The sequence below is a fragment of the Dipodomys ordii genome, unplaced genomic scaffold, assembly GCF_000151885.1.
Source record: "Dipodomys ordii isolate 6190 unplaced genomic scaffold, Dord_2.0 Scaffold106, whole genome shotgun sequence".
Classification (NCBI taxonomy): Eukaryota; Metazoa; Chordata; class Mammalia; order Rodentia; family Heteromyidae; genus Dipodomys; species Dipodomys ordii.
In genome coordinates, this window is record NW_012267322.1 from 7835412 (window position 1) to 7859686 (window position 24275).

General features: G+C 46.3%; 2 protein-coding genes across 4 annotated transcripts in view; both read left to right on the forward strand.

Annotated features, from left to right (window-relative positions):
* Slc12a3 (solute carrier family 12 (sodium/chloride transporter), member 3) overlaps positions 1-1263 on the forward strand; it is a 35129-nt gene extending 33866 nt beyond the window's left edge. The window contains exon 25 of the mRNA XM_013027893.1: positions 826-1263. Coding sequence (XP_012883347.1) covers positions 826-967 — 142 coding nt within the window. The 3' untranslated portion in view covers positions 968-1263. The remainder of the gene's footprint in view (positions 1-825) is intronic.
* Positions 1264-11690: 10427 nt separating this feature from the next.
* On the forward strand, positions 11691-24216 carry Herpud1 (homocysteine-inducible, endoplasmic reticulum stress-inducible, ubiquitin-like domain member 1). 3 transcript variants are annotated; one of them, XM_013027965.1, is made up of 8 exons: positions 11691-11928; positions 14449-14526; positions 14622-14696; positions 16059-16186; positions 18711-18833; positions 20433-20780; positions 22346-22451; positions 23474-24216. In XM_013027965.1, the coding sequence occupies exons 1-8, from the start codon at positions 11782-11784 to the stop codon at positions 23636-23638; spliced, it is 1170 nt and encodes a 389-aa protein (XP_012883419.1). In that variant the 5' UTR covers positions 11691-11781; the 3' UTR covers positions 23639-24216. The 3 variants fall into 3 exon arrangements, with proteins under 3 accessions (XP_012883419.1, XP_012883420.1, XP_012883421.1); XM_013027966.1 differs by having other exon boundaries at positions 14625-14696; XM_013027967.1 differs by lacking the exon at positions 11691-11928 and adding an exon at positions 12307-12551.
* The last annotated feature ends 59 nt before the right edge of the window (positions 24217-24275 follow it).

Below are 24275 nucleotides of genomic sequence, written 5' to 3' on the forward strand. Positions count from 1 at the left end.
TTGTTTGCTCAGTATGGTGCAATTTGGACACAGTCCACCAGAGGCAATGGTGGTGTCCCCTTCTGGCAGCTTCCACCAGGCAGGGGGCGGGACTAGGGCACTCATTGGAGTCACATGGCATATCAGGCAGGTTTGTGGCTTCAGAAGCCAACCTGGGGTGATGAGGGTGATCCAATGGGGTAGGACCACCCACCTAGCCAAATGCCTGGGACCTGGTTCCAAGCACAAGGGAAAGCTGGCCTGCTCAAGGGCAAACACATATTCCAGATGGACATCAAATATATACACAGAAAGATGCTTTTAAGATTGCCAAGGACTACGATGATGTTAAAATAGGGGGATAAGATGAAGAGGCAGGGGAAGCCATCTCTGCAGAGGGCAATTGGAAGAGCTTCACTTAAACCCAAACTTGAATAATTCAAAGGAGCCATTGGGTGAAGAGCTGGAGGAGGCTCAGCTGCTTAGGTAGTGGGAACATCTAGTGCAAAGGCCCTGGGGCAGGATCAAGCTTGGCATTTATTTTAGGAAGAGGAAGAAAAAGCCTCAGTGGCTCTAAGGGTATGGGACGGGATCTTTAGGAGGTGAGGTTAGGAGGACTGGTGGAGACAAGGCCACAGCTTTGTCTAGAAAGAAGACTGCATGCTTACAAGATACATTTTGAGTGCCAGGCTCCCAAGGGTTTCTGGGAAGTCTTTGGGTGAGTGAGAAGAAAGGATTCTGAAGTTGCTAATAAAAGGATGAGCTGTTCAGAAAGGAACAGTGGGCTGGGCTGTGTGGGGAAGGCCCCGGGTAATTCCTCTTCCGTGGCCTCTTTTTGCCTTGCAGCACTTTGCCCATAGGAAGGAAGGGGAAATGCCCCAGCTCACTGTACATGGCGTGGCTGGAGACGCTGTCCCAGGACCTCAGCCCTCCTGTCATCCTGATCCGAGGAAACCAGGAGAATGTGCTCACCTTCTATTGCCAGTAACTCAGGCTTGGCTAGTCCCCACCAGGACTGCAGGGGTGAGGGGCAAGCAGAGCCATTGCTGGCTCCAGTCCAGGAGCTTCGGGTCCTGTGACAGGCTCCTCCACAGAGGAAGATGGCTGGACCCCACTTCCACCGGACATGGCCGCTGGGCTTCATGACTAGGGATTGGAGAAATTACAGGTTGAGTTATATAGAAAATTCTCTGGAAGATTCTATGTCCTCTTTTTTTTTTTTAAAGTTTGCTTTTGATCTCAATGACTACTAATTAAGATTTCAGCCTGTGATTGGTGTGCTAATTGAGTCCGAGTGTTGGTATGTGTCTTGGCAGTTTTTACTGTGCTGTCTCCAATCCCTGCCACCTTCCTCCAGCAGCCACTGGGTGAGACTGAGCCTCACCCACAGAGGGTACCCACAGAGCTAGGATGGAAGTGTGGAATAAATCCTGGGGAGCCTGGAGCCAGGTGGTAGGTAAAATGAAAGGACACCTGTCACTCTAGACATAACCAAGCCGAAGAAGTGAATGGGTCACCTCTGGGCCTTGCTGGCCTACTCCAAGGTCATTTAAACAGTCTCTTCTTCAGTTTAGTTCCTTTGTGATACTGGGGCTTGAACTCAGGGCCTCTCATTCCTGTTTAGCTTTTACATTTATGGCTGGCATTCTACCTCTTAAATCATACCTCCACTTCAGCTTTTTGCTGGTTAATTAGAGATAAGAATCTCACATTTTGGGGTTGGGAAGGTGGCTCAGTGGTAGAGTGCTTGCCTCTCATGCGTGAGGCCCTGGGTTTGCTCAGCATCATATAGGCAGAAAAAAACAGAAGTGGCGCTGTGGCTCATGTGGTAGAGTGCTAGCCTTGAGCTGAAGAGCTGAGGGACAGTGCCCAGGCCCAGAGTTCAGGACCCACAACAGACAAAAAAAAAAACCAAAAACCCCCTTTTTTTTTTTTTTTTGCCAGTCCTAGGGCTTGAACTCAGGGCCTGAGCACTGTCCCTAAGCTTCTTTGGCTCAAGGCTAGCACTCTACTACTGGAACCACACTGCCACTTCTGGCCTTTTCTGTTTATGTGGTACCGAGGAATCGAACCCAGGGCCTCATGCATGCAAGGCAAGCACTCTACCACTGAGCCACCTTCCCAGCCCCCACAATTTTCTTTTCTTCTGCTCTGGCTGTCTTTTGAACTTCAATCCTCAGATCTCAGCTCCTTGAGTAACTTGAATTATAGGTGTGAGTCACCAGTGCTTGGTAAACAAACAAACAAAAAAACTTCTAGAATTGTTTTGGCTTTTTCTTTAAATTTTTTTCCTGTGGGTACCAGGCCTTGAATTCAGGGTGTTGTACTCTCGCGTGGCTTTGTTTTGGCTCACAGCTGGCACTGTACCACTTGTGCCACACCTCCTGTCAAGAAATTTCTTTGGACTGCAAATTACAAAGGCTCTTGGGCTCCCAGGATCCCCTTCTCCCCTCAATTGTATACCATGTCAGGGCTCACTGAGCAAGATGTTCCCTGAGCCTTCCAGAAAAGGCTCAGCCTCTACCAGGGAATGCTGGCCTGTCTAGAGCCACACAGAAGATAGTTTTCTGGTAAATGGATTCCTCAGAGTCCCTCATCCAAGACAGAATGTTTTGGCTTTTGAGATTTAAAAGAACAAAAACAAACCAAAGACAAAAACTCTTTTTTTCCCCCACTATGTTGGAAATGATAAATTGATCATTCTGGTTTTTTGTTGTCTTTTTAAAATACTTTTTGTTTTGTTTTGCTTTTTTGAGACAAGGTCTTGATATCTGATCCAGGCAGGTCTCATATTTTCCATCCTCCTGCCTCAGCCATCTGAGTGCTGGGATTAAAGGCATGTACTACTGTGCTCATCCCCACTCCCACCCACAAAGGAACACTTTGAGTAAATTGAGAGACCCAGAACAATAAAATAATTAAAAACATGTTCTTCAGTCCACAGAACTTATTTGTTTGGGAACACACTGTTTTCCACTTGGCTGAGTATTTTGGGGGGAAGAAGTTACTGTTTTTTCAACTCTAATTGAACTTTACTCCTAGTCCTGCAGGACATACTGGCAGATTTCTACATGGATATTTACAGTAGCTGTTTATTTTCCCTTTGCTTCTCTTCCATGCCTTTGTAGTCGTGGGCTGTTTCCCTCAACCTTTGTGAACCATCCAGCATTCCGAACCAAACCGTAGAGAGACCAGATGGAAAGGGCCATGCTGTGACCCCCTAGAGATTTAGATGGGAACTCTGTCTGTCTCTAGAATTGTTGCTTTAATCACTGGGCTTCAATCTGTGCCATGAGAAAATTGAACCAGAACAGGTCACCAAGACAGCTGACAGGTTAATCCGCGGTGATTATTTGGCTCACACACAGTTGATCAAAACTGTGGCTGCACTTGGGAATGGAAGGAGAAGGCCGGAGGAACACAGCATTGGCTCACCACCCAGCCCACCTCTTCCTGCTGCCCTGCTGAGGGGGCTTTGGGTGCGAGTCCCAAGCTACTCCAGGCATTGCTTGGGGGTAGGGGAAGATCTGGGCCTATATCACATCTCTCCATTTTGGGGTGACAAGCTACTTTACATTCTTGGGTTTTAGGGGTAAAATGTCTCACCCCTTATGTCTTCTGTTTTGCTGGGCATAGACAACTTGATCGGAACCAGGTGCTGGTGGCTCATGCCTGTAATCCTAGCTACACAGAAGGCTGAGATCTGAGGATCATGGTTCAAAGTCAGCCCAGATAGGAAAATCCATGAGATGCTTATCTCTAGTGAATCACCAAAAAGCCAGAAGTGGAGCTGTGGCTCAAGTGGTTGAGCACTAGTCTTGAGTGAAAAAGCTAAGGGAAAGTGGCCCAGGCCCTTGAGTTCAAGCCCTAGGAGCAGTATGGGGCAGGAGGTGGAGGGCGTAGGGAGGAAGAAAAGAAACCTGATCTATAAAGAGGTCCCTTATGGTGCCCAGGCCAAACCCAGCCACCACCACCCCAGCCATCAAGGCTGAGGCTCAGTTGCCAGCCAGTTTTCCCCCTATTAGAAATGCACAATGATACTTCAGTGTCAGAAATGAATGGACATGGGGCTAGGGAGGTGGCTCAGTGGTAGAGTGCTTGCTTTGCATGCATGAGGCCCTGGGTTCAATTCCTCAGCACCGCAAAAGCAGAAAAAGCCAGAAGTGGAGTTGTGGCTCAAGTGGTAGAGCACTAGCCTTGAGCTGAAGAGCTGAGGGACAGTGCCCAGGCCCAGAGTTCAGGCCCCACGACCACCACCACCACTACCACCACCACCAACAACAAAAAGAATGGACATACAGGAGATACAGGAGATTTCATCGTGATAATTTACTTTTGCACAAAGGGTGCAATGCCGTTACTCTACCCAGGGCTGGGCAGGCACACCTGGCAGTGCAGTTTGCTAGGCCTTTGTCCCAGTCCAAACTGTCCCTCCTCCTTGACAAGGAGTTAGGCTCACAGTCTAAGTGCAATTGGTTACCAAGATGAGAGAGGGGAGACTATTCTTTAATTTGCACTTTTTTCCCCATCACAGCTAGCTAGGAGTGGGGCTGGGAACAGAGTGGCTGGAATATATATTTGGAGGGGGTGGATGAGGTCAGTGGAAAGCTCCCTCTCAAAAGGGGGTCTTATTCCTTTTAACTCCTTTTGATAAAGATATATATATGGCTAGCCGGTCACAAGCAGCATACCTGGTAATTACAGTTTATTCTTTTAAGTCCATCCACACAAGAGTCACATTTCTTACATGGCTGCTGGTCACAAATAGCACAGATAATAGTTATAATTGAAGTCAAAAAGCAGGTCAGGTGCTGGTGGCTCACGCCTGTAATCCTAGCTTCTCAAGAGGCTGAGAACTGAGGATTGCAGTTCAAAGCCAGCCCAGACAGGAAAGTCCACGAGATTCCAATTAACCACCAGAAATCTGGCAGGGGTGCTGTAGCTCAAAGTGGTAGAGCACTAGTCTTGAGCAAAAGAGCCCAGGGATAGTGCCCAGGCCCCAAGTTCAAGTCCCACGACCAACATAAAGAAAAGCAAATAATTCCAGGAACTATCAGTACCACAAAACATCAATACACAAGACAGAAGCACTGTAGTTTGACATAAAAGACTTGTTTTCCTCATATGCCTCAGCAGTTTACTCTCCAGAGTTATCATCTTCCTTCAGTTCCTGCCAAACTCTTTGTGGCTTTGAAGTTAGCTCGGGACAGCCCACTTTGTGGCCCTTCTGCCACTTCCCATGGCAGAAGGCTGTGGATCTCATTCGTACATGGAAAGTCCCAGTTTGGACTGAATACCCTTTTAGACATCTGCCTGGCTTTCCCAGTGTGGTCAGAGGCAGGTGGGTTTTATAGGAATGAAACTAGCTAGAAGAAACCCCAGAAGAAGCACCTGTCTGTGAGTCCCCCAGAGCACATGCAAAGTAGTTTTACTTGTGACTGTGTAACACTCAGGTCATCAGAAAAAAAAAATGGTTCAAGAATGTTCAAGAAAGGGGGCCTCCAGAACACGGGCCACTGGCTTTCTTTGCCAGTGACTGCCAGTTAGTCACAACTGAAAGCCTAAGTTCCAAATAAGTACTACTTCCGGAAACAAAGCCATAACAAATGCCTTCTAAAAATACTTAGAGGAGCCACCTGGCCTCGGGGCCAGAGGCACAGTGGCTGTGGGTGAAAGACAGTACTGAAAAAGGGCAAGTGCTTTATTGTTTTGTTTGTTTTTGTGCTGCTACTGGAGCTTGAACTCAGGGCCTGGACACCATCCCTTAGCTTTTTTACTCAAAGTTGGTGTTCTACCACTTGAGCCACATTTCAGTTTTGGCTTTTTTTTTTTTTCTGGTCAGTTGTGGGGCTTGGACTCAAAGCCTGGATCCTGTTCCTTAGCTCTTTTGCTCAAGGCTAGTGCTCTACCACTTTGAGCCACAGCTCCACTTCCAGTTTTCTGGTTGCTAATTAGAGATCATTCTTCGGACTTTCCTACCTAGGATGGCTTCAAACTGTGATCCTCAGATCTCAGCCTCCTGAGGAGCTAGGATTATAGGTGTGAACCACCAGCACTTGGCTTGGTCGGAGGGTTTTGAGTCTGACTCCTAAGAGCATTACAAAGACAACTCTGAGGTTGTAGAAGATGGAGCACACATACAAAGCCAAGGCCTTTAGGAAAGTGTCTGTGGAGCATATGGTAGCATAAGATGTTTGAAAGATGGGAGAGTTTAACCAAAAAACCACACAAGCTGGAGGTGGAGTAGACAAGGTGTCCAGGTAGCGGAAGCAGCTTGAGCTAGGACAGCCCCTAGATATGCTGAGAGAACCAGAAATAAACCCGCTTACAAGGAGTAGAAGGGAAAATAAGACTGGGGCATGCAGAAACCCCCGGCTATAAGGCTGCTCAGCTCCTAAGCATTCCAGAGGAGGTCAGTGTACTAAAGGGGAGCTGTGGTTTAGGGGATAGAAGGAGGAGAAGGGAGGTGGGGTGGGGGCTTGTGGAATGCTGAAGGCAAGACACAAAAGGCCTAATACAGTGAAGGCCTAATACAATAAGAAAGACTGATATGTGCCTGGCTCTGGAACTCTTCCCTCACAATCAATCAATCAATCAATCAATTGGAGATAGGAAAGAGGGAAGATGCGGGGGAAGAGTAGGAAGACACAGAATCATGCAGAACTGGAAATCACGTAGATGGATGGATGGGTGAGTAATCAGAGCCCCAGAAATGAGCCTGGGTGACTTTAAGAAGGCAGAAAGCATGTGATGTGGGGCAGGCAGAGAAGCAGGTTTAATGCCAGAGGGAAAAGGAGGAAATAGGTTTGGCTTTCGTACTTGAGACACTTTGGGGCATTCAGAATCTTGGTTGTGGAGCTTGGGAGAAGCTCAGGGTGTCCTGAGGTTAGCCTGTTGCTCTTGAGAGCAGTAACCATAACCAGACTAGAGAGTCACACTTATTGTCAGGGATGTTAACACCATAGCAGAGGTAAAATTAAGAATGAAAACTGAGCTCAGACTTTAGGAAGGGCTTGACTTAAGGGGAAGAAGCAGTAGCAGACATCAGAGTCAGCTTCAAACAGCATGGAGGAGAAGAGGAGAGCTAGTAACTAAACAGGTTCCAGAAAAGGGGTGGAGGATGAAGAGAGAGGCCTAGGCTGTCACCAGACTCAGAGGTTAAGTCCTAGAGATGGGAGTGCCTGACACAGGCCTGGTCAGGAAAGGGTCACAGGAGTTGCAAGGAGTGGAGGTGCGTTCTTGGGCTGCTATAGATATACGGGGCCATCAGAGGACAGCTCTGACATTTCAACAAGCATCCTGCTGGATGCTATTTCTATAGCGCTGCGCATCTTTGCAGAAGTGCCAGGTTTCATCTGAAACCAGTTTCAGGAAGGTGTTTTTGGCTCTTGTTCTTATTTTTGTGTGGTGCTAGGGACTTAACCCAGGGCATCTTGAACCCTGTGTGTATGGGGGGAAGGTGGGTGTTTGCTGGCAGGTGGAGGGAGTGTGGGGAGACAGAAAATAACTGTAAGGTAAATTAAATAGTTAGGTTTAATTAGGTAGCTGATGAGGAGAACACCACGAGGCATTCAGGCAGGAAGAGGAGTTTATTGTATTACAGAATTGCTTCCTCACTGTGCATGGTTGAAGGGATAACCCTGCCCCGCCCCCTCCCCCCCAGAACTTATCTAGGTGAGGGACAAATAGAGGTGTGGCCAGGTGGGGGAAAAGTGTGGCCACACTGGATTCAGATATTACCTCAGAGCCTGGGACCCTCCTTCAGTTAGATGGGAGGCATGACCAGGGGTGGCCCAGGAGAGGACCTAGTGGGAGGGTTTGTTGACTGTTTCCAGGTGTGCAGAAACTGGGCAGAAACTTAGCCAAGGCCTCTGCACAGGGCCGGCGTGGCCGGGATGGACCTTACACTACCTTGATCAAAATTCCTCTGCAGATACAGAAAAGACTGTGTGCACAAAATGCTACCTAGGATCTAAATTAGAATCATCTTCTTTTCTATTTAAAATGCTGGACTGCGATCAGGATATTCAGCAGGAGGCTGGTGCAAAGGCTGTGAGGGGGTGAGGGAGGGTGTTTGTGAAAAGGGTGGAGATGGACTTCTGAGGTTACCTGGGCTTAGTGTTCTGTTGTGACTCTTCAGGCTGGCTGGAGGCAGAGTCCATCTACTTTTGTCCTAGAGCCAAATCCAGGCAGCCAGGAGAGCCATAAACTGGCACTGGGCTTGCTTACAATCTGGAGTGGTGCCAAGGTGTTACTCTGAGATGATATAATCAGATGCCATCTGGGTCAGGTTCCCTGTTGGGAGGATCAGAAAGTTCTGTAGTGTGGTACTGATTATTTTATTTGGACTCCTCTGAAAGGCTGAGGAAATTCATTCAATTGAACACAAAAACCCAAGTAGATGTTGTGGTGTGGTGTGTGTGTGGGTGGATGTGTGGGTATGGATGTGTGTGAGGTGCTCTACCACTTTAGGCATGCTCCTGATCCAGCATTTTGCTGGTTCATAGCTGTAATCTCTCTGCCCAGCTGGCCTTTGAACCTCAGCCTCCTGAGTAGCTGGGATTATAGGCAAGAATCACTGGCTCTACATTTAGTAATTTTTTTTTCAACATGATAAATGGTGTAACAGGAAAGTCTCCATTTTAACTATTTCTGAGTGGACACTCAGTGGATTCATTACTCTGGGGATATTTATACAACTACCGCCTGTCTCTAGCTCTAGCTCCAAGCATTTTTATCTTAAGAAATCCTGGTGGCACAATCACTCCCAAGCTACTCCTTGGCGACCGTGAATCTGCTTTCGGTCTCTATGGATTTGCCTGTTCTGGATTATACATATTGCATCATATAAATAGATGCAATATGTGGCTCTCATGTGCTTCTTCCTTTGAGCATAGTTTCTGAGGATTGCCCTGTTGTTGTGTGTGTCACTGCTGCTGTCTAGCTCATGGCTGGGTAATAGTGCCTTATCTGCTTATATGTTTTGCTGATCCATTCATCTTTCCATGGATGTTTGACTTCCTTCTACCTTAGGGACCTTCATACATGTAATGAATAATTCATGTGGAAATTTTTGTTTAAGCTCTTGTTTTCAATTCTTTTGGATGTATGTCTAGAGTGGAATTGCTGGGCTATACAATAATCCTGTTTAATTTACAAGCAGCCTGGATATACTTTTTTGAAACTGGGTCTAGGCCAACCTGAGCCTCCTGACCCTATGTTGCTACTTTCTGAGTACTGGGATTACAGATATGTGGTACTCTACCTAGCCTCTCTGGACAGCTTTTTAAACCTTTTAAGGGTGGCATTTAAAACCACACTGTACAATTAGCTATCAAGTCCATTGTTCTACCACTGTAACTTTGTGTCAGTTTTCAGCTTTGCATCCTCAATTCAAGGTGTGTTTTGAAGTTCTCAGTTGAGTTTTGATACCATCTAGGAAAACAGATTCATTTCACAGCTAACCATTGAATTACAAGACAAGAAAGTTTAAGGTAAACAGAGTAAGTTTATTTGAAAATAAAAGGAAAGTGGTGAAGTAGCAAGACTCTTGGCTCCCTAACCAAGAATCAAACCAGAACCTTAGCAGTGAGTGCCATATCCTATCTGCTAGACTAGAAGGGTTCCCTAAGTGTCCCAGTTTTCACACAAAACCTGAGGTACTTGAGATGCATGTGTGAAAAGCATTTCAAGGTATCTGATAAAGGGAAAGTTTTAGCATAGATTTTAGTATAACAAAGTTAAACAAGAGAGAAAGAGAAACATTTCCTGTTCCCCATGCGGGAAATAGGAGTTAAAACCTCAGAGTAGCAGCTGTTAACTGTTGATTTTATTCTTTCTGAGCTGGGGGAAAATGCACCTGATCACATGTGGTCACATGGTCTCATCTAACAAATCCCACTCCTTAAACCATGGTTCTGGATAGTCAAGAAGGGTGTTACATGTTGTTGTCTTTTGCAACCTGCCATGAGTTCCTTTATCTGCTGTGGCCAGGAGCAACACAGTATCGGAAACTAGACGAGACTACAGAATGGAACTAGGTTTGGGAAACCAGGGGAAGTGTAGCCTTCCGCTGGCAACAGATCCCAAGGTTCCATTAACCAAGGTTTTTATTGGGCTTGTGTAAGGAAGTAAGCTACAAACTTCAACAAGTGACAACATATTGTATACAAGTGGTAGACACCTTATTTTCGGAAGGAGAGCTAAACAGTAAACAGAATTGACCTTTCCAAGAAAACTCTCCATATTCAGAGAGTATATTGGAAGAAGGCATTCCAAACTCCTAATCCTTTCAGGTCTCACAGGTTGGATTTTCAGGCTCTCATAGTTGTTATTTCCTAGGCTTGAACCCAGGGCCTGGGTGCTGCCCCTGAATTTTTTTTTTTGCTGATGCTACCTCTTGAGCCACAGCTCTACTTTTTGCTGTTTAGATATTAGGGTCTCATGGACATACTTGCCCAGGTTGACCTTGAACCAACGATCCTCAGTTCTCAACTTCCTGAGTAGCTAGGATTGTAGACATGAGACACCACGTTTTGATCATTCCAAAGGAGAGGGCAGTTTTGGCTAGAGGGAACGCTTAGTTACTTTGTTAGTTGCTTCCTGATGGCAATTTGAGTCTGGCCCATTTTATATTTATTAAAAGTAATATAATAATACATTTTCCCCTTTTCCTCACCTAGATCTCCTACCACAGAACCAACCAAGCACGCCCTACAGCCCTTGACTCCAGCTGCCACAACTGTGAGACAAATTGCTGCTGCTTAAGCCACCTAATTTGTGAGACTTCCTTGTGGCAGGTGTTTTAAGTAGGTACCACCTGCTACTGTCCTGCCTTCCACAAGCTCTGACAGGCCTGGAAAAGCACATGTCCCAACGGGATGGAGTCCAGGGTGAGCCCAGAGCAAAGCCAGCTTAGTGTTTCACGAGTATTTTTTCTCTCCTAGGGTGGTAGGTTTTCTGGAAGCTGAGAGACCTGCTTCTCTGTCAGCCCCAACTTTAAAGTCAGCAGGTGCTGATATCCTGGGCCAGCATGATGGCCTTCAGGAGTGCAGGCGTGACTCGCCATACCTGCACTAGGTGTCCCGTTCAAGTCCAAGGTCACAGGTAAAAGGACGGCAGGTGCCTGAACCCCCATCCTCTCCACCGCCCCGCCCGCTTCGAATGTGAACCCGGGGCGCCACGTCACCCCGGCCCATCTCGAAGCCGAGGCCCGTTAGCATGGCGGGCATCCCCGGCACAACCAGCCCAGGGGACCCCGGGGAGGCGAAAGGGGAGGAGAGCCCTGGGGTCAAAAAAGGGTGGGGGTGCAGCTTTGTGAGGACACAATTTGCAGAGGCCGCCTATCCGGGAGGCAGGCCGGCCGGCCCGGGCGCCTGGAGCATCCCGAGCCAGGGGACCCTGTGCCCTCAGGGCCGAGTGCCCGCGCTCCGCAGAGCACCCCCGATAGGGCAGCCGAACCCGGGGCTCCCGAACCCGGGGTTCCCGGCCTTGCAGCCGCCACTCGGGATGACGCAACGGCGGCGGGTTGCATCAGCCCGCACCCACGTACTCAGCCCGCCCCGCGGCCGCCCGGATCCGGACGCTGATTGGTCCACGTTAGGCAGTGACCTCCGCCTCAGCCAATGGACGGCAGCCACAGAGAGGACAGGCTGCAGGGCCGGGGCGCGGGGCGCCTATAAAAGGCTCCCGAGGCGGGGGCGCGCGCCTGCGAGACGCGAACTGTCGTTGCGGAGCTGTCGGCGGCTGCGACGCCGCCCGCCTAGCTTTTCCGAGCGCAGCCGAGCACTTGGTGCCACCGGCATGGAGCCCGAGCCGGAGCCGGAGCCCGTCACGCTTCTGGTGAAGAGCCCCAACCAGCGTCACCGCGACTTGGAGCTGAGCGGCGACCGCAGCTGGACCGTGGGCCGCCTGAAGGCCCACCTGAGCCTCGTCTACCCCGAGCGTCCGGTGAGAGGGGCCCCGGGGCGCCCGGGGACGGGAGGGGCGCCCCGGCCCCCGCCTGCGCCCGGAGCCTCTCCTTCGCTGGCCTCCCCCGAGTCCCGCCCTGCCGCGGCGGCAGCCCCGCTGCTCGCCCAGCGTCCCCTCCTCTTTCCAACCCGACGGGGCCCGGGTCACTTGGCCCCGGGGCGCCCTCCGCACCCCATCCCCACCCCCGAGGCCGTCGCGCTCCCCCCCAACCCGGGCCTGCCAGCCGGAACCCAGACCAGCAGCGGTTTGACCTTGGGTGACTCATTCCAGACTCCCAGCCTCAGTGTCCCCCTGACAGCCAGCGTTTCCAACTTGGTTTGCATCTCTTGGGTGGAAATAGGAAATAAGAGTTTTCCCCGCGCGCGGAGAAGAGGGTTTAGGGGCCAACCCCGGCACCGTGTCCTTAGGGCTCCCCCGCCCAGGAACGGGACGTGGCCCTTCTCCTCCCGGTCCTGTCCGTCCCCCCCCCCCCCCCCCCCCCGCTGACTGCCCCTCTCTGTCCTGCGTAGTCCCAGGGAGGAGCCCCAGGAACGAACTTTCTAGCCAAGAGTAGTGGTTTAGAAGGAAGACAGGCAGTGAGAGTCACCCTCACGAGGCTGATGGTAAGATTTGGGGTCGTCAGTTTTAGGGTGACTTACTTTCTTGCCTTGTTTTGGTGGACACATCTGTCAACAACGCCCTCAGGTCAGTCCCTCCCTCCCTTCCCCAACACGTGATGGAGGCCGTGCTGGACCTTCCTGTATTTACTTTATCCTCGGCTGTTATGTAAGTGTTGGCCAAGGACTTTACTGCCCGCGAGTGCAATTCACCATCAAACGGGAGAGGACATCTGGGCAGCAAAAAGATGGAAAATTGAGCCTTCGTATCTGAGAGTGCCAGTCTGTAGTGGCGCTGAGTGTCAGTCTGGTTTTATTCTGGTGGTGGAGACTGTAGCAGGGACTTTTCCTTCCGAGTTGGTCTTAGGAAAGTTCCTTCCTTTGGGAAAAGGCTTCCATTACAGTATCCTTTAGCATATTCTCCTGGCGCCCTGCCCTCTCATCTGAGATAACTTCCAAGAAAGTAGATGGCCTTGTTACCGGGAGATGGTGATTTGATTAGGGGCACACATGGACACAGCAGGTGTCTGAAGCCTTTGGTTGTAAAGGACCAGGCTTTGAGTTCTTCTTGGGTGAGGCCATCAGTCCTGTCTGTTAAGTCTGAAGGCCTATATTTAAAATAAGTCTCCTATGTATGGAAATCTGTATTTAAATGTTATTCTGGCAGCAGCATGCTTATTTGTTTTCTGTAGTTTAAACAGGAATAATGTGAGAAGCTCTTCTTTAGAGTGGTTGTTTGCGTAACATTTAGTTTTTGCAAAACTCAGACTTCTGGGTAAGCACAGAGTGTTCCCAGGCCCTTTGGCGGAGGGTGGCAATTGAAGTGGCATTTACCACAGGGCCTTGCAAATTCAGTAATTATCCTGGAACTCAGTGAGGACAGCCAGGAGCACAGCATCTGATAGGGTCTGGTTTTGAGTACACAATGTCAAAATGTACTGATGTATGCTGATAAGTAAAGTTTTTGCTGTTCCTTTTGTTCTATACAGCCTCATTTATCATCTGAGGCTCCTTGGCAAGAATTGCTTTATTCCAGGCTTTGTATAATTGCTCATTCTAGCAAGAGTGAGTTGACAAGCTGGTGGTCTCTAGTAGAGAGCTGTATAAAACTGGATTTCCTAGGACTTTAGAGTCACTTACGGTGGACAAGAAGGCTTTGAATCTTGACTAGCAGCAAGAAACTTTAGACAAGTCAGTTTCTTGAACCCCTTCACCCCTTAAAGTAGGGATCCGAACTTGCAGGTTGTATCTTGCAGGTTGCATCTTGGTGAGTCTGCTATTCCTCTTGGGCTTATTTGAAAAATGGCTGTCACTGAGACAAGGCTTAGGCCAATTGGGTAAAGGCCCACCCTAGGAGTCCTAGGAGTTATTTTGAGGCCCAACAGGTTTTTAAGTTAGTAGCTGTAAAAGTTCCAGTACAATTTGTGGTTTCTTTTTTTGGGTTTTTTTTTTTTTTTGCTTTGTTTTGTTTTGTCAGTTGTGGGCCTGAAGTCTGGGCCTTGGGCGCTGTCTCTAAGCTCAAGGCCAGTGCTCTACGACTTGAGCCACAGCACTACACTTCCAGCTTCTTCTGCTTATGTGGTGCTGAGGAATCAAACCCAGGGCCTCATTCTTCAAGGCAAGCACTCTACCACTGAGCTACCCTCCCAGCCCCCAATTTGTGTTTTTAGTACAGTTTAGAAAGCAGTTTCCCACAGAGGTCAGAAGTCAAGTAATGTTGTCCTGGTTTTTCTGGCCAGGATATGTGCTGCCATCCTAAGTTTATTTGCATGTTAGAGCTCACATTACAGTTCTGTGATGCTTGGGGGAAGCAGACATATTCAGGTTTTTTGCATGAAATGGTTTGTTTGAGAATTGATAGGTCTACATGCTGACCTGTGTTTTTCTTTCTGTCCACAATCAGCGTCCTGAGGACCAGAGGTTAATTTATTCTGGAAAGCTATTATTGGATCACCAGTGTCTCAGGGACTTGCTTCCAAAGGTACTTGTGTCATTTACACATTAACTTTGGGATGTTCTTATGCACTAAACCAGGTTGAATTCAGGTCCTAAGGTACTCTCATTACTTTCATTTAGCAGGAAAAACGGCATGTTTTGCATCTGGTGTGCAACGTGAAATGTTTCTCAAGAATACAAGAAACTGGCACTAAGGTATGTCTTTTCTCATGGTTGTAACAGTTTATGTCCTCAGATTCTTCAGTGGGCACTAAAACACATAGATAAACTTGCAAGGGCGATTGTATGGCCTTTTACTAAGTCGTATTTTGTTGTTCTTCTCCAGGGCCTATTAGGAATTGTACTATGAGTATAGTTATGAACTGTATTATAGTCAAGTAGGAATAGACTGTTCAAGTGTGCTGTGTGCAAAAGTGGAGTTGCATGTTACACTGTCTGCTGTGATACGTTGACCTGTGGTTATTGTGTTCCCAAAAGACTGAACTAGCACTTGACAATGGGTGTTTATTAAGCTTATTTCGCTGCACAGTATCAGTATTCTAATGTGGTGCTGCACTGGATTTAATTTCTGGAAGTAGTTTATCAGCACAGGCTTTAGTAGTAGTAAATAGGAAGCAAGTTTAGCACATTGTCACCAAGGCTTTATACCAGTGGTAACTGCGTTGGAAGATTTCTGTGAAACTGTAGCATAATTGCTCTAAAACAAAACAAAACAAAAAAACAACTTTTTTTTCTGTCTCAACCCGCTGCCACCAGGGACAAGGCAGTAACGGACACCAGACTGTGGAATTGAGATTTGGGGCACCAGCTTCAGGTGCCTAAGTCTAGTTTACAAGGTATTTGAGTAGGGTACAGGGGCGTATGTACAGAAAGTGAGGTCACAATATCCTTGAAGTCACATGCACCAATCATGTGAGACAATATTATTTAAGTGATAAATGACTTCCTTATTTTAGGAAGCAGAGTAAGCAATAAATGACTTACAGTTTGCACAGAGTTCTGTCTATCCCCAGGCTCCCAGAAAGTTTGGAGTGGATTTAGCCTATATCCAGGATAGAAATCTGAATTCCTGGAAGTGGCACTGTGGCTCAAGTGGTAGAGCGTTCGCCTTGAGCTGAAGAGCTGAGGGACAGTGCCCAGACTCAGAGTTCAAGCTCCATGACTGACCAAAAACAAAAAAAAAGAAATCTGAATTCCTATTAAGCCAGGACTGATGGCCTTTTCAGGAAACACTTAGCATTCCTAGAGAATGTTGGGAGAAAGAATTCCCACCTCCCAGTCCTTTTTGGGTCTCACAGCTTGGCTCTCACATTTTTAGTATCTCTGTTTGTTGAGGTGCTGGTTCTCCAATAAAAAGCTTCATATATGCTTAAGCAAACACTCCACCAGTGAGCCACATCCCCAGCCCTAGTATCTATATATTGAAGAATCTGTTGAACAAATTTCAGAAGACAGCATCTGTTTAGCTTTGTGGGATTAGGGTAGAGTTGCAGCAAATCTAGCTTGATTTCAGATTGTTGTCAGACTTTTTTTTGATGAGGCTCATGTTACATGTAGGTTGCTGAAGCTTCAGAGTGGCCTGAAGGTTCTAGTCATGGACAGCATCTTGGGGATTCCTCCGGCGATGGCTTGAGACAAAGAGAAGCTCTTCGGAACCTCTCTCCTGTCTGGGAGAATGTCTCAAGGTGAGTGCTATGTCAGGACTACCAGTATGCCTCTTGTGTATCAATTTAAGGAGAAGGTACACTTGCACATGCATAGTGAGAATTATGATGTATTTATGCAAACACATGGTAGCCTAGGATGTATCAGAGAACTATGGCTCTAATTTTTCTTGATACACCACCTTTTAGGAACATAAAGTCATGCATATGCAAATGTTAAGAATGCATGTGTTTCCACTGCTTCCCATTGGTTGTCCTCTTAGATGGAATTTGTGCTGCTGTGGCAGGAACAGCTGCTCTGCTCAGTGGCTTTATGCTTCATTTGCTATAACAGAGTTTGACAATGGTGAACAAAAACTTGGTATTTTGACAAGACTATGGTGGAGTTATTAGGATAAAAGATCATCTCTCTAATGCAGTTAGAGCTTTTCTTTAGAGCAAAAGCCAGAAGAGCTTACCTGCTCTCATTTCATAGTTTTTGGAATACCTTTTTAATTTTTTTTCTTTCAGTACTGAGTTTTGAAGGCTTCAAGCTTGCTAGACAGGTGTTCTGCTGCTGAGCCTTGCTATATTCTGTACACCCAGAGAAGGGCCCTCAAGGATTTTGCTGCCCAAGCTGGCCACAAATTGCAGTCCTCCCAATCTCAACCTTCCAAGTAGTTAGGATTATCAGTGTGAGCCACTGGCATCCAGTTAGGTTCTTGGTACACCTTCTTGTGAAATTTCACTAACTGTAAGTGGAAGTTCTTTAACTTTTGAATTCCCCTGTTCTTTAATAAAAGAAATGTGCGATTTGTTTTGTCTTTTTAACTTTTAGAGAAAATCCCAGGCCAGCATCAAACTGAAGATCCCGCTGCCTTTACCTTTTGTGTTGAGATTGTAGGTGTGTTCCACCACATCCAGCTCTTTTTAGTGGTTTTTGAATTTGGTTTTTGATAAAGTGTGTGTTTGAGGAAGGAGTAGTACATTTTTCCTGAATGGAAATTTCATATCTACAAATAAGTACAAGGAAGGGCATGATGACTCCCTACCAGCCAACAGTGACAAAGTCACACTTGTCCCTGCCTTAAAAAAATACTTTGAGCTGGGTGCCGGTGGCTCACGCCTTGTAATCCTAGCTACTCAGGAGGCTGAGATCTGAGGATCAAGGTTCAAAGCCAGCCCGGGCAGGAAAGTGTGAGACTCTTATCTTCAATAAACTACTAGAAAACCAGAAGTGGCGCTGTGGCTCAAGCGGTAGAGTGCTCGCCTTGAGCTGAAGAGCTGAGGGACAGCGCCCAAGCCCAGAGTTCAAGCCCCATGACAAACAAAAAAAAAATTTTTTAAAGTATTTTAAAGTAAATTCTCAGACATTTTATTCCTCACATTCCAAAAACCTTTTAGTTTGAAAAGCAATATCATCATCAGATCTCACAATATTTTAAAATACTTTTATCATCTCATTTACATGTGCTAAAATTTTTTTTAAACAATTGCTGTTGTTCAATGAGGCACTTGCCTAGCGTTATAAGGCCCTGGGTTCTATTTCCAGTACCACAAAACAAAAATCCAGTATCATGTCATGGCTAACATGTATTGGAATGCATGTTTTAGAAATACACTAGGTATAGAGTTTACTGAAAAGACTGTCAGCAAATACATTGGCTTAATTGCATACATTACCAGATAGGAACTCTCAAAGCTGCTTTCCTTATTTTAGCCAATTGGAGAGTTGAGGCTTGTATCTGACTTCTTAAATTTCATTATATTTAAAGTTGTTGATTTCATTCAACAAATATTTATGAACAGTGAGTGAATCTAACTTTGTCTAATGATATTCAGGGATGACCACATAACCTGCAGTCTGCCTGCCATCCACTTCATGAAGTATTGCCAAAGGGACTGACAGTATAAGACACTATGAACCAAGATGACTTTACTCCCCTGCTAGAAGCAGGGGAAGGCTATTGCCTGGCTAAAAAAGCCTGAGTTTGGCATCACAAACCATGTCTTCAGTGGAGCCTTGCTCCTTATTGGCTCACGACCTGTGAAAATCCCTGTTTTTCTTAGGTTTATTTGGTCCTTTTCCACAGGCCATTGGGGATCCATTAACCTGTCTAGGATCCCCAGTGGTCAGTAAGCACACAGGGGTGATAGCATGGCACACATAACCCTGAAAGGGTCTAGATTCAGATCTAAGGGTAGGGAAAGAAGTTGTATTGGGAGAAGGGGAGAGATGCCATTCAGGAAAGGCCTTGGATATGTGGCTTTAGGGCTGGTCTCTCTAAAGGATGATGAGAGAATTCAGTCCTGCAGTGAGGGCTAATTCCCGCCTGGGGAGGCTCAGCATGTTAGTGCATATGTGTTGAGGCACACTGTAGTGCTTTTGGTGCCCACACAATGAGAGCTTGCTGCAGGACCAAGGCTCTTGTCTTTCCACAGGATCTGAGCTGTGCTAGGAGGACTTGATCTTCTGTCTCTGATTTGAATTCTTGATTGTAATTTAGTTTTCATTATTCATACCCAGTCAACTCAGGATGTGATTCTTGTTTTACTCTGTGTATAGGCCTGAAGCAGTCCAGCAGGCATTCCAAGGCCTGGCGCCTGGTTTCCCTGGCTACACGACCTATGGGTGGCTGCAGCTTTCCTGGTTCCAGCAGATCTATGCACGCCAGTACTACATGCAGTAGTAAGTCCTTCTTGCCATGCTGGGGGTGGCCTGGATCTCAGGAACGAAGGGAAATCCTTGCCCACACTAGGAAGTTCAGAATGGAGGGATGAGTATTTTCTCCAGTCTCTGCAGAACCCAGAGTGGAGTATTATAAATGACAGCTACTTCCTGATTTGTGATTGTTGCAGGGTGCTGGCCTAACCTTTAGTTACACTAGGTGCTAAAGTTTTGAGATAGTTTTAATATGGAACTATTGTGCCATAATTTTAGAGTGACCTTAATATTTAATTGCAGATGAAATTTACCACCTGGGTTTTCTTAGAAAATGGACTTATAGATATGACTGTAAAAACTGTCTTGCCAGGTTTAGTGGCTCACCTTTGTAATCCTAGCTAAGATTTGGAGGATTGCAGTTCAAGGCAAGCCCAGGAGAGAAAAGTTTGTGAAACCCCATCTTGATCAAAGTGACTTGATCTTGTGGCTCAAAGTGAAAAAATTATATATTATATAAAAATATATCTCTCTATATAAATATATAAATTATGTTAAAACATAGCCGTGAGTGAAAAAATTCAGGGACAGTGTCCAGGTCCTGAGTTCAAGCCTATGATTGGCAAAAAAAAAGCTGAGTGTATTGGTGTACCCTTGTCAGACCAGCTATTATGGGAAGCATAAATAGGAGTATCCACAGTCTAAGCTGATCCTTTGAGCCAGGTGCTAGTGGTTCATGGCTGTGATCCTAGCTACTCAGGAGGCTGAAAGCTGAGTATCATGGTTCAAAGCCAGACTGGTCAGGAAAGTTTATAAGACTCTTATCTCCAATTAACCACCAGAAACCAGGATTGGAGCTGTGGCTGAGTGGTAGAGTGTTAGCCTTGAGCAAAAGAGCTCAGGGACAGCATCCAGGCCCTGAGTTCAAGTCCCACAACCAAAAAAAAAAAAAACAAAAAAAAAAACCCTGTTAAATGAAAAAAGCTGGACACTGGTGGCTAGCTACTTAGGAGGCTGAGATCTGTAGACATGGTTTGAAGCCAGCCTAGACAGGAAAGTCCATAGGCTCTTATCTCCAGTTAACCACCAGAATACCAGAAGGAGCTATGGCTCCTTGAGCAGAAAAAAAAAGCTCAGGGATGGTGCACAGACCCTGAGTTCAAGCTCCACAACTGGTTTAAAAAAAAAAAAAAGACCCTGTTAGAATGGAAAAAAAAAAGCAAAAAGAAGCTGGACACTGGTGGCTCATGCTTGTAATCCTAGCTACTTAGAAGGCTGAGATCTGCAGATCACAGTTTGATCTCAGCATGGGCAGGAAAGTCCTTGAGGCTCTTAGCTCCAGTTAACCACCAGAAAACCAGAAGTGGAGCTGTGGCTCCTTGAGCAGAAAAGCTCAGGGATAGTGAGCAGGCCCTGAGTTCAAGCCCCACAGCCTACAAAAACAAAAAGGGTTAGAAGTGGTAGAAGACCTGCTTAGCAATCAGGAAAAAAAAGTTCTTCTGCAATTGAAGAAAAATCAAGTGTATTATAATTCTTACCTGTGAAAGGCCCCTATGTAAATAAAGGTATGTGAGCCACAATCTTTCAAGTTCTTTACTCTATCTACCTCTTCTATTTCATTTTTAGTTTAGCTGCCACTGCTGCATCAGGAGCTTTTGTCCCATCACCAGGTGCACAAGAGATACCTGTGGTCTCTGCACCTACTCCAGCCCCTATCCACAACCAGTTTCCAGCTGAAAATCAGCCAGCCAATCAGAATGCAGCTCAAGTGGTGGTTAATCCTGCAGCCAATCAGAACTTGCGAATGAATGCACAAGGTGGTCCCATTGTGGAAGAAGATGATGAGATAAATCGAGATTGGTTGGATTGGACCTACTCAGCTGCTACATTTTCCGTTTTTCTCAGTATCCTCTACTTCTACTCCTCCCTGAGCAGATTCCTCATGGTCATGGGGGCCACCGTTGTTATGTACCTGTAAGCAGATGGTTTCTTTCTTCATTTTTCCCTTTTTACTGAAAATTACACACTAGTGTGGCTCAAATCAAGTTCAGAGTTTCCCTTCAAGCTTTGAGGGAAGTGTGTTTAAATAGTGTCACATTCTGGCACTTTTAATGTAGCAAATCATGGTTTGGTTGTGTATTGTTCAGAACATCATCTTCAGGATAGGTTATCTTCCTCTTATGGCTCATGAACCTCATAGACATGGGCATATGGAGGCATGGGAAGCTGTGTTTGTCTTAACAACATATTTGTATCAAGCTGCCTTCCAGGAGAAAGATCAGGGCATAACTGTTAGCCTAGTCGTAGAGGGCCAGGAGACCTTCCTGGACCTGAGGCTTGTTATAGCTGTGTTCTAGAGCAGCAGTTCCCACCTGGGAGTCCTTCCATACCTCCTCCTTAGGACATTGGAGTTTTATACCTAAAAGAGGGTGATGCTGCTGGCATCATGTGGAAGCAAGGGGTAGTGTGTCGCACAGCTCTCACTGTAAATACCCAGCCCAGCTTCCCTGAGGTGCATGCTGACACATCCTGGCTTGGAGGACAGGACTTGTGGTTGTAACTGAAAGGCTTTTCTTTGTAAAAGTGGATTGTATTTAGTTTTGGGGAAATAAAAAAGAACACCTGATGGCTCATGTCTATAATTCTGACTACTTAGGAGCCTGAGGTCCAGAGAATTGAAGTTCAAAGCCAGCCTGGGAGGAAAGTTCTAGTGATTCCAATCTTCAAAATAACCAACAAAAAGCTGGGCTGAAGTCATGGCTTCAGTGGTAAAACTCCAGCTGAGCAAGCAGGAGACCCTGTGTTCAAACCCTGGTACCAGACTGGGAATGTGATTTAGTGGTAGAGTGCTTGCCTAGCATGCGTGAAGCCCTGGGTTCGATTCCTCAGTACCACATACATAGAAAAAGCCAGAAGTGGCGCTGTGGCTCAAGTGGTAGAGTGCTAGCCTTGAGCACAAAGAGGCTCAGGGACAGTGCCCAGGCCCTCAGTTTAGGCCCTAGGACTGACAAAACAAGAAAGAAAAAAAATCCCTGGTACCAGCAAATGAAGAATATAAAGCATAGAGAAATATTTAGAATAATATAGCATTCATATACCATAATTATTATTTTGTAGTATTAATTTTAAGACTTTAATTGGATTTTACAAATAAAGCTTTTAGTCAATTCTTCCTATAGTCACCAAACTTAGATGACCAAATTTAGATTATTATTTTATGTTATATAGATAGATAGATAGATAGATAGATAGATCCATAATTCCAGCTTTGTGAGTATGTGTTCCCCTGTGTTGAAGTCTTCCAGTGTGAGGCATAGTTCAGGCAAACAAGCACCTGTTGGACATTCTAGCCACCTCCAGTTTCCTTGCCAATGAGCAAATACAGTCCCTGCCTAAAGAACAGAGAGAGCATTGAGAGAGAATGCTATGAGGGGGGCTTATCAGGAGCTTCTGCTCCAGGTTCTTGGTGAAGTTCAGATCCTGAGTAATTCCCCACTGTAACTTGGGCTAACGTGGACTTGTATGTGCTTCCTTTGAAGGCATCACGTTGGGTGGTTTCCATTTAGACAGAGGCCAGGTCAGAACTTCCCGAATGATGGTCCTCCTCAGGAAGCTGTGAATCAGGACCCCAACAATAACCTACAGGTATGGAGCATCTGCTGGAGCCAGGTGAGCTGATGGCTGTGCCAAGCTCTCTGGTCCCTCACCTTCCTTGCCCAGCCTGGTTTTTGCTATTTTACTAGGCTAAGTATTTCATGATCTTTTAAAAAAACAAAAACAAAAACTTAAGAGCAGCAGCTATTTTTAAATCTTTGAATGTGCCATAAAATCTATCAGGTAGGGCTGGGAATGTGGCTTTGTGGTAGAGTGCTTGCCTTGCATGCATGAAGCACTGGGTTTGATTCCTCAGTACCACATACATAGAAAAAGCTGGAAGTGGCACTGTGGCTTAAGTGGTAGAGTAGCACTCTACCACTGCCTTGAGCAAAAGAAGCTCGGGGACAGTGCCCAGGCTCAGAGTTCAAGCTCCAGGACTGGCACACACAAAAAAAGTATTTTTTCATCACATAGCAATTGACAGTTTTGCTTGTGTGAATAATGTCTTGCAGCCATATTTTGAGATCCACAGAAGCTGCTGACAGTTTTTCTAATCAAGAGTTATACCTCCCAGAATGGATGGATTTCTTGGGAAATAGTATACAGAAATAGTTTTTTGTTTTTGTGATTGTACTTGGGCTTGACCCTCAGGGTCTTGTGCTGTCTTGGCTTTCTTGCTCCTCCTGTCTGGTCCCAGGCAGAAATGGAGCTTTTTAAGGTAGATTGAAGGATGACCCTAGAGAACGTACTCTTATAACAAAAGTGTTCCATAGTATGTTTTTAGAACTCTGGGGTTTCTTAATAGAGCACTTCCACAATTGGAACATCTGTGATTAATGAAGTGTTGAGTTAACCACTGATAGTTGCTACCAGGAGTATTCACAGCTGTGGAACATCCCAGCAGTAGTCAAGCTGTAGTGTCCACGAGGAGCCTCATGCACCTTGGGTCTTCATTCCTGGGCCCAGCCTATCTGGGGTCAGGGATTTATTTACACTTCCCTCTCTAGTGTTCCTCACTTGTATTCATCATGGCCTCACTGATTTCATTTTTCTCCTTGTTTCATTACCAGCAAGAAGACGTTCCAGAAGCTGAAAGTCCCAACCACCTCCCCCCAGACCGGGGGGTGCTGGATGCCGAGCAGACCAGCCCCTCATTTATGAGCACAGCGTGGCTTGTGTTTAAGACTTTCTTTGCCTCTCTTCTTCCGGAAGGCCCTCCAGCCATAGCAAACTGATGGGCTTTCACTGTAGCAGCTCAGCTCGAGGCTTTGACAGGCATGGACTGCATCACCTGACCCCAGCTCGAGCTCTTCCCCTGGACTGGACATCACACAGTCATGGCAAACCCACAAGGATAATATGCACAAAGTAAGACATGAAGCCATGATACAGATTGAACAAAACTGCCTGGGGCTTCTCATGTCTTTATTCTGAAGAGCTTTACTATATATAATGTCTGTAGTTTACTAGGCACTGTAAGTAGAAGGCATTAGTGTCGCATGTTAATGCCTGAGGAACCCCCCAGACGTGTGCGTCTGCATGTGACGTGTGCGTCTGCATGTGTGTTGTACATAGCAGTCAGGCAGAAATGGTTCTGCTGGTACGATTTGATTCCTGTTGGAATGTTTAAATTACACTAAGTGTACTACTTTATATAATCAGTGAAATTGCTAGACATGTTAGCAGGACTTTTCTAGGAAAGACTTATGTATAATTGCTTTTTAAAATGCAGTGCTGTAAACCCAGGGGAACTTGGCAGAGGTGGGAACCTTTGCTGGGTTTTCTGTTCAATAAAGTTTTCCTATGAATCACTGTGGCAGACTCCTGTTGTCCTGTCACTGGAGGGTCAGCAGTGGAGCTGCTTAGAAAAGA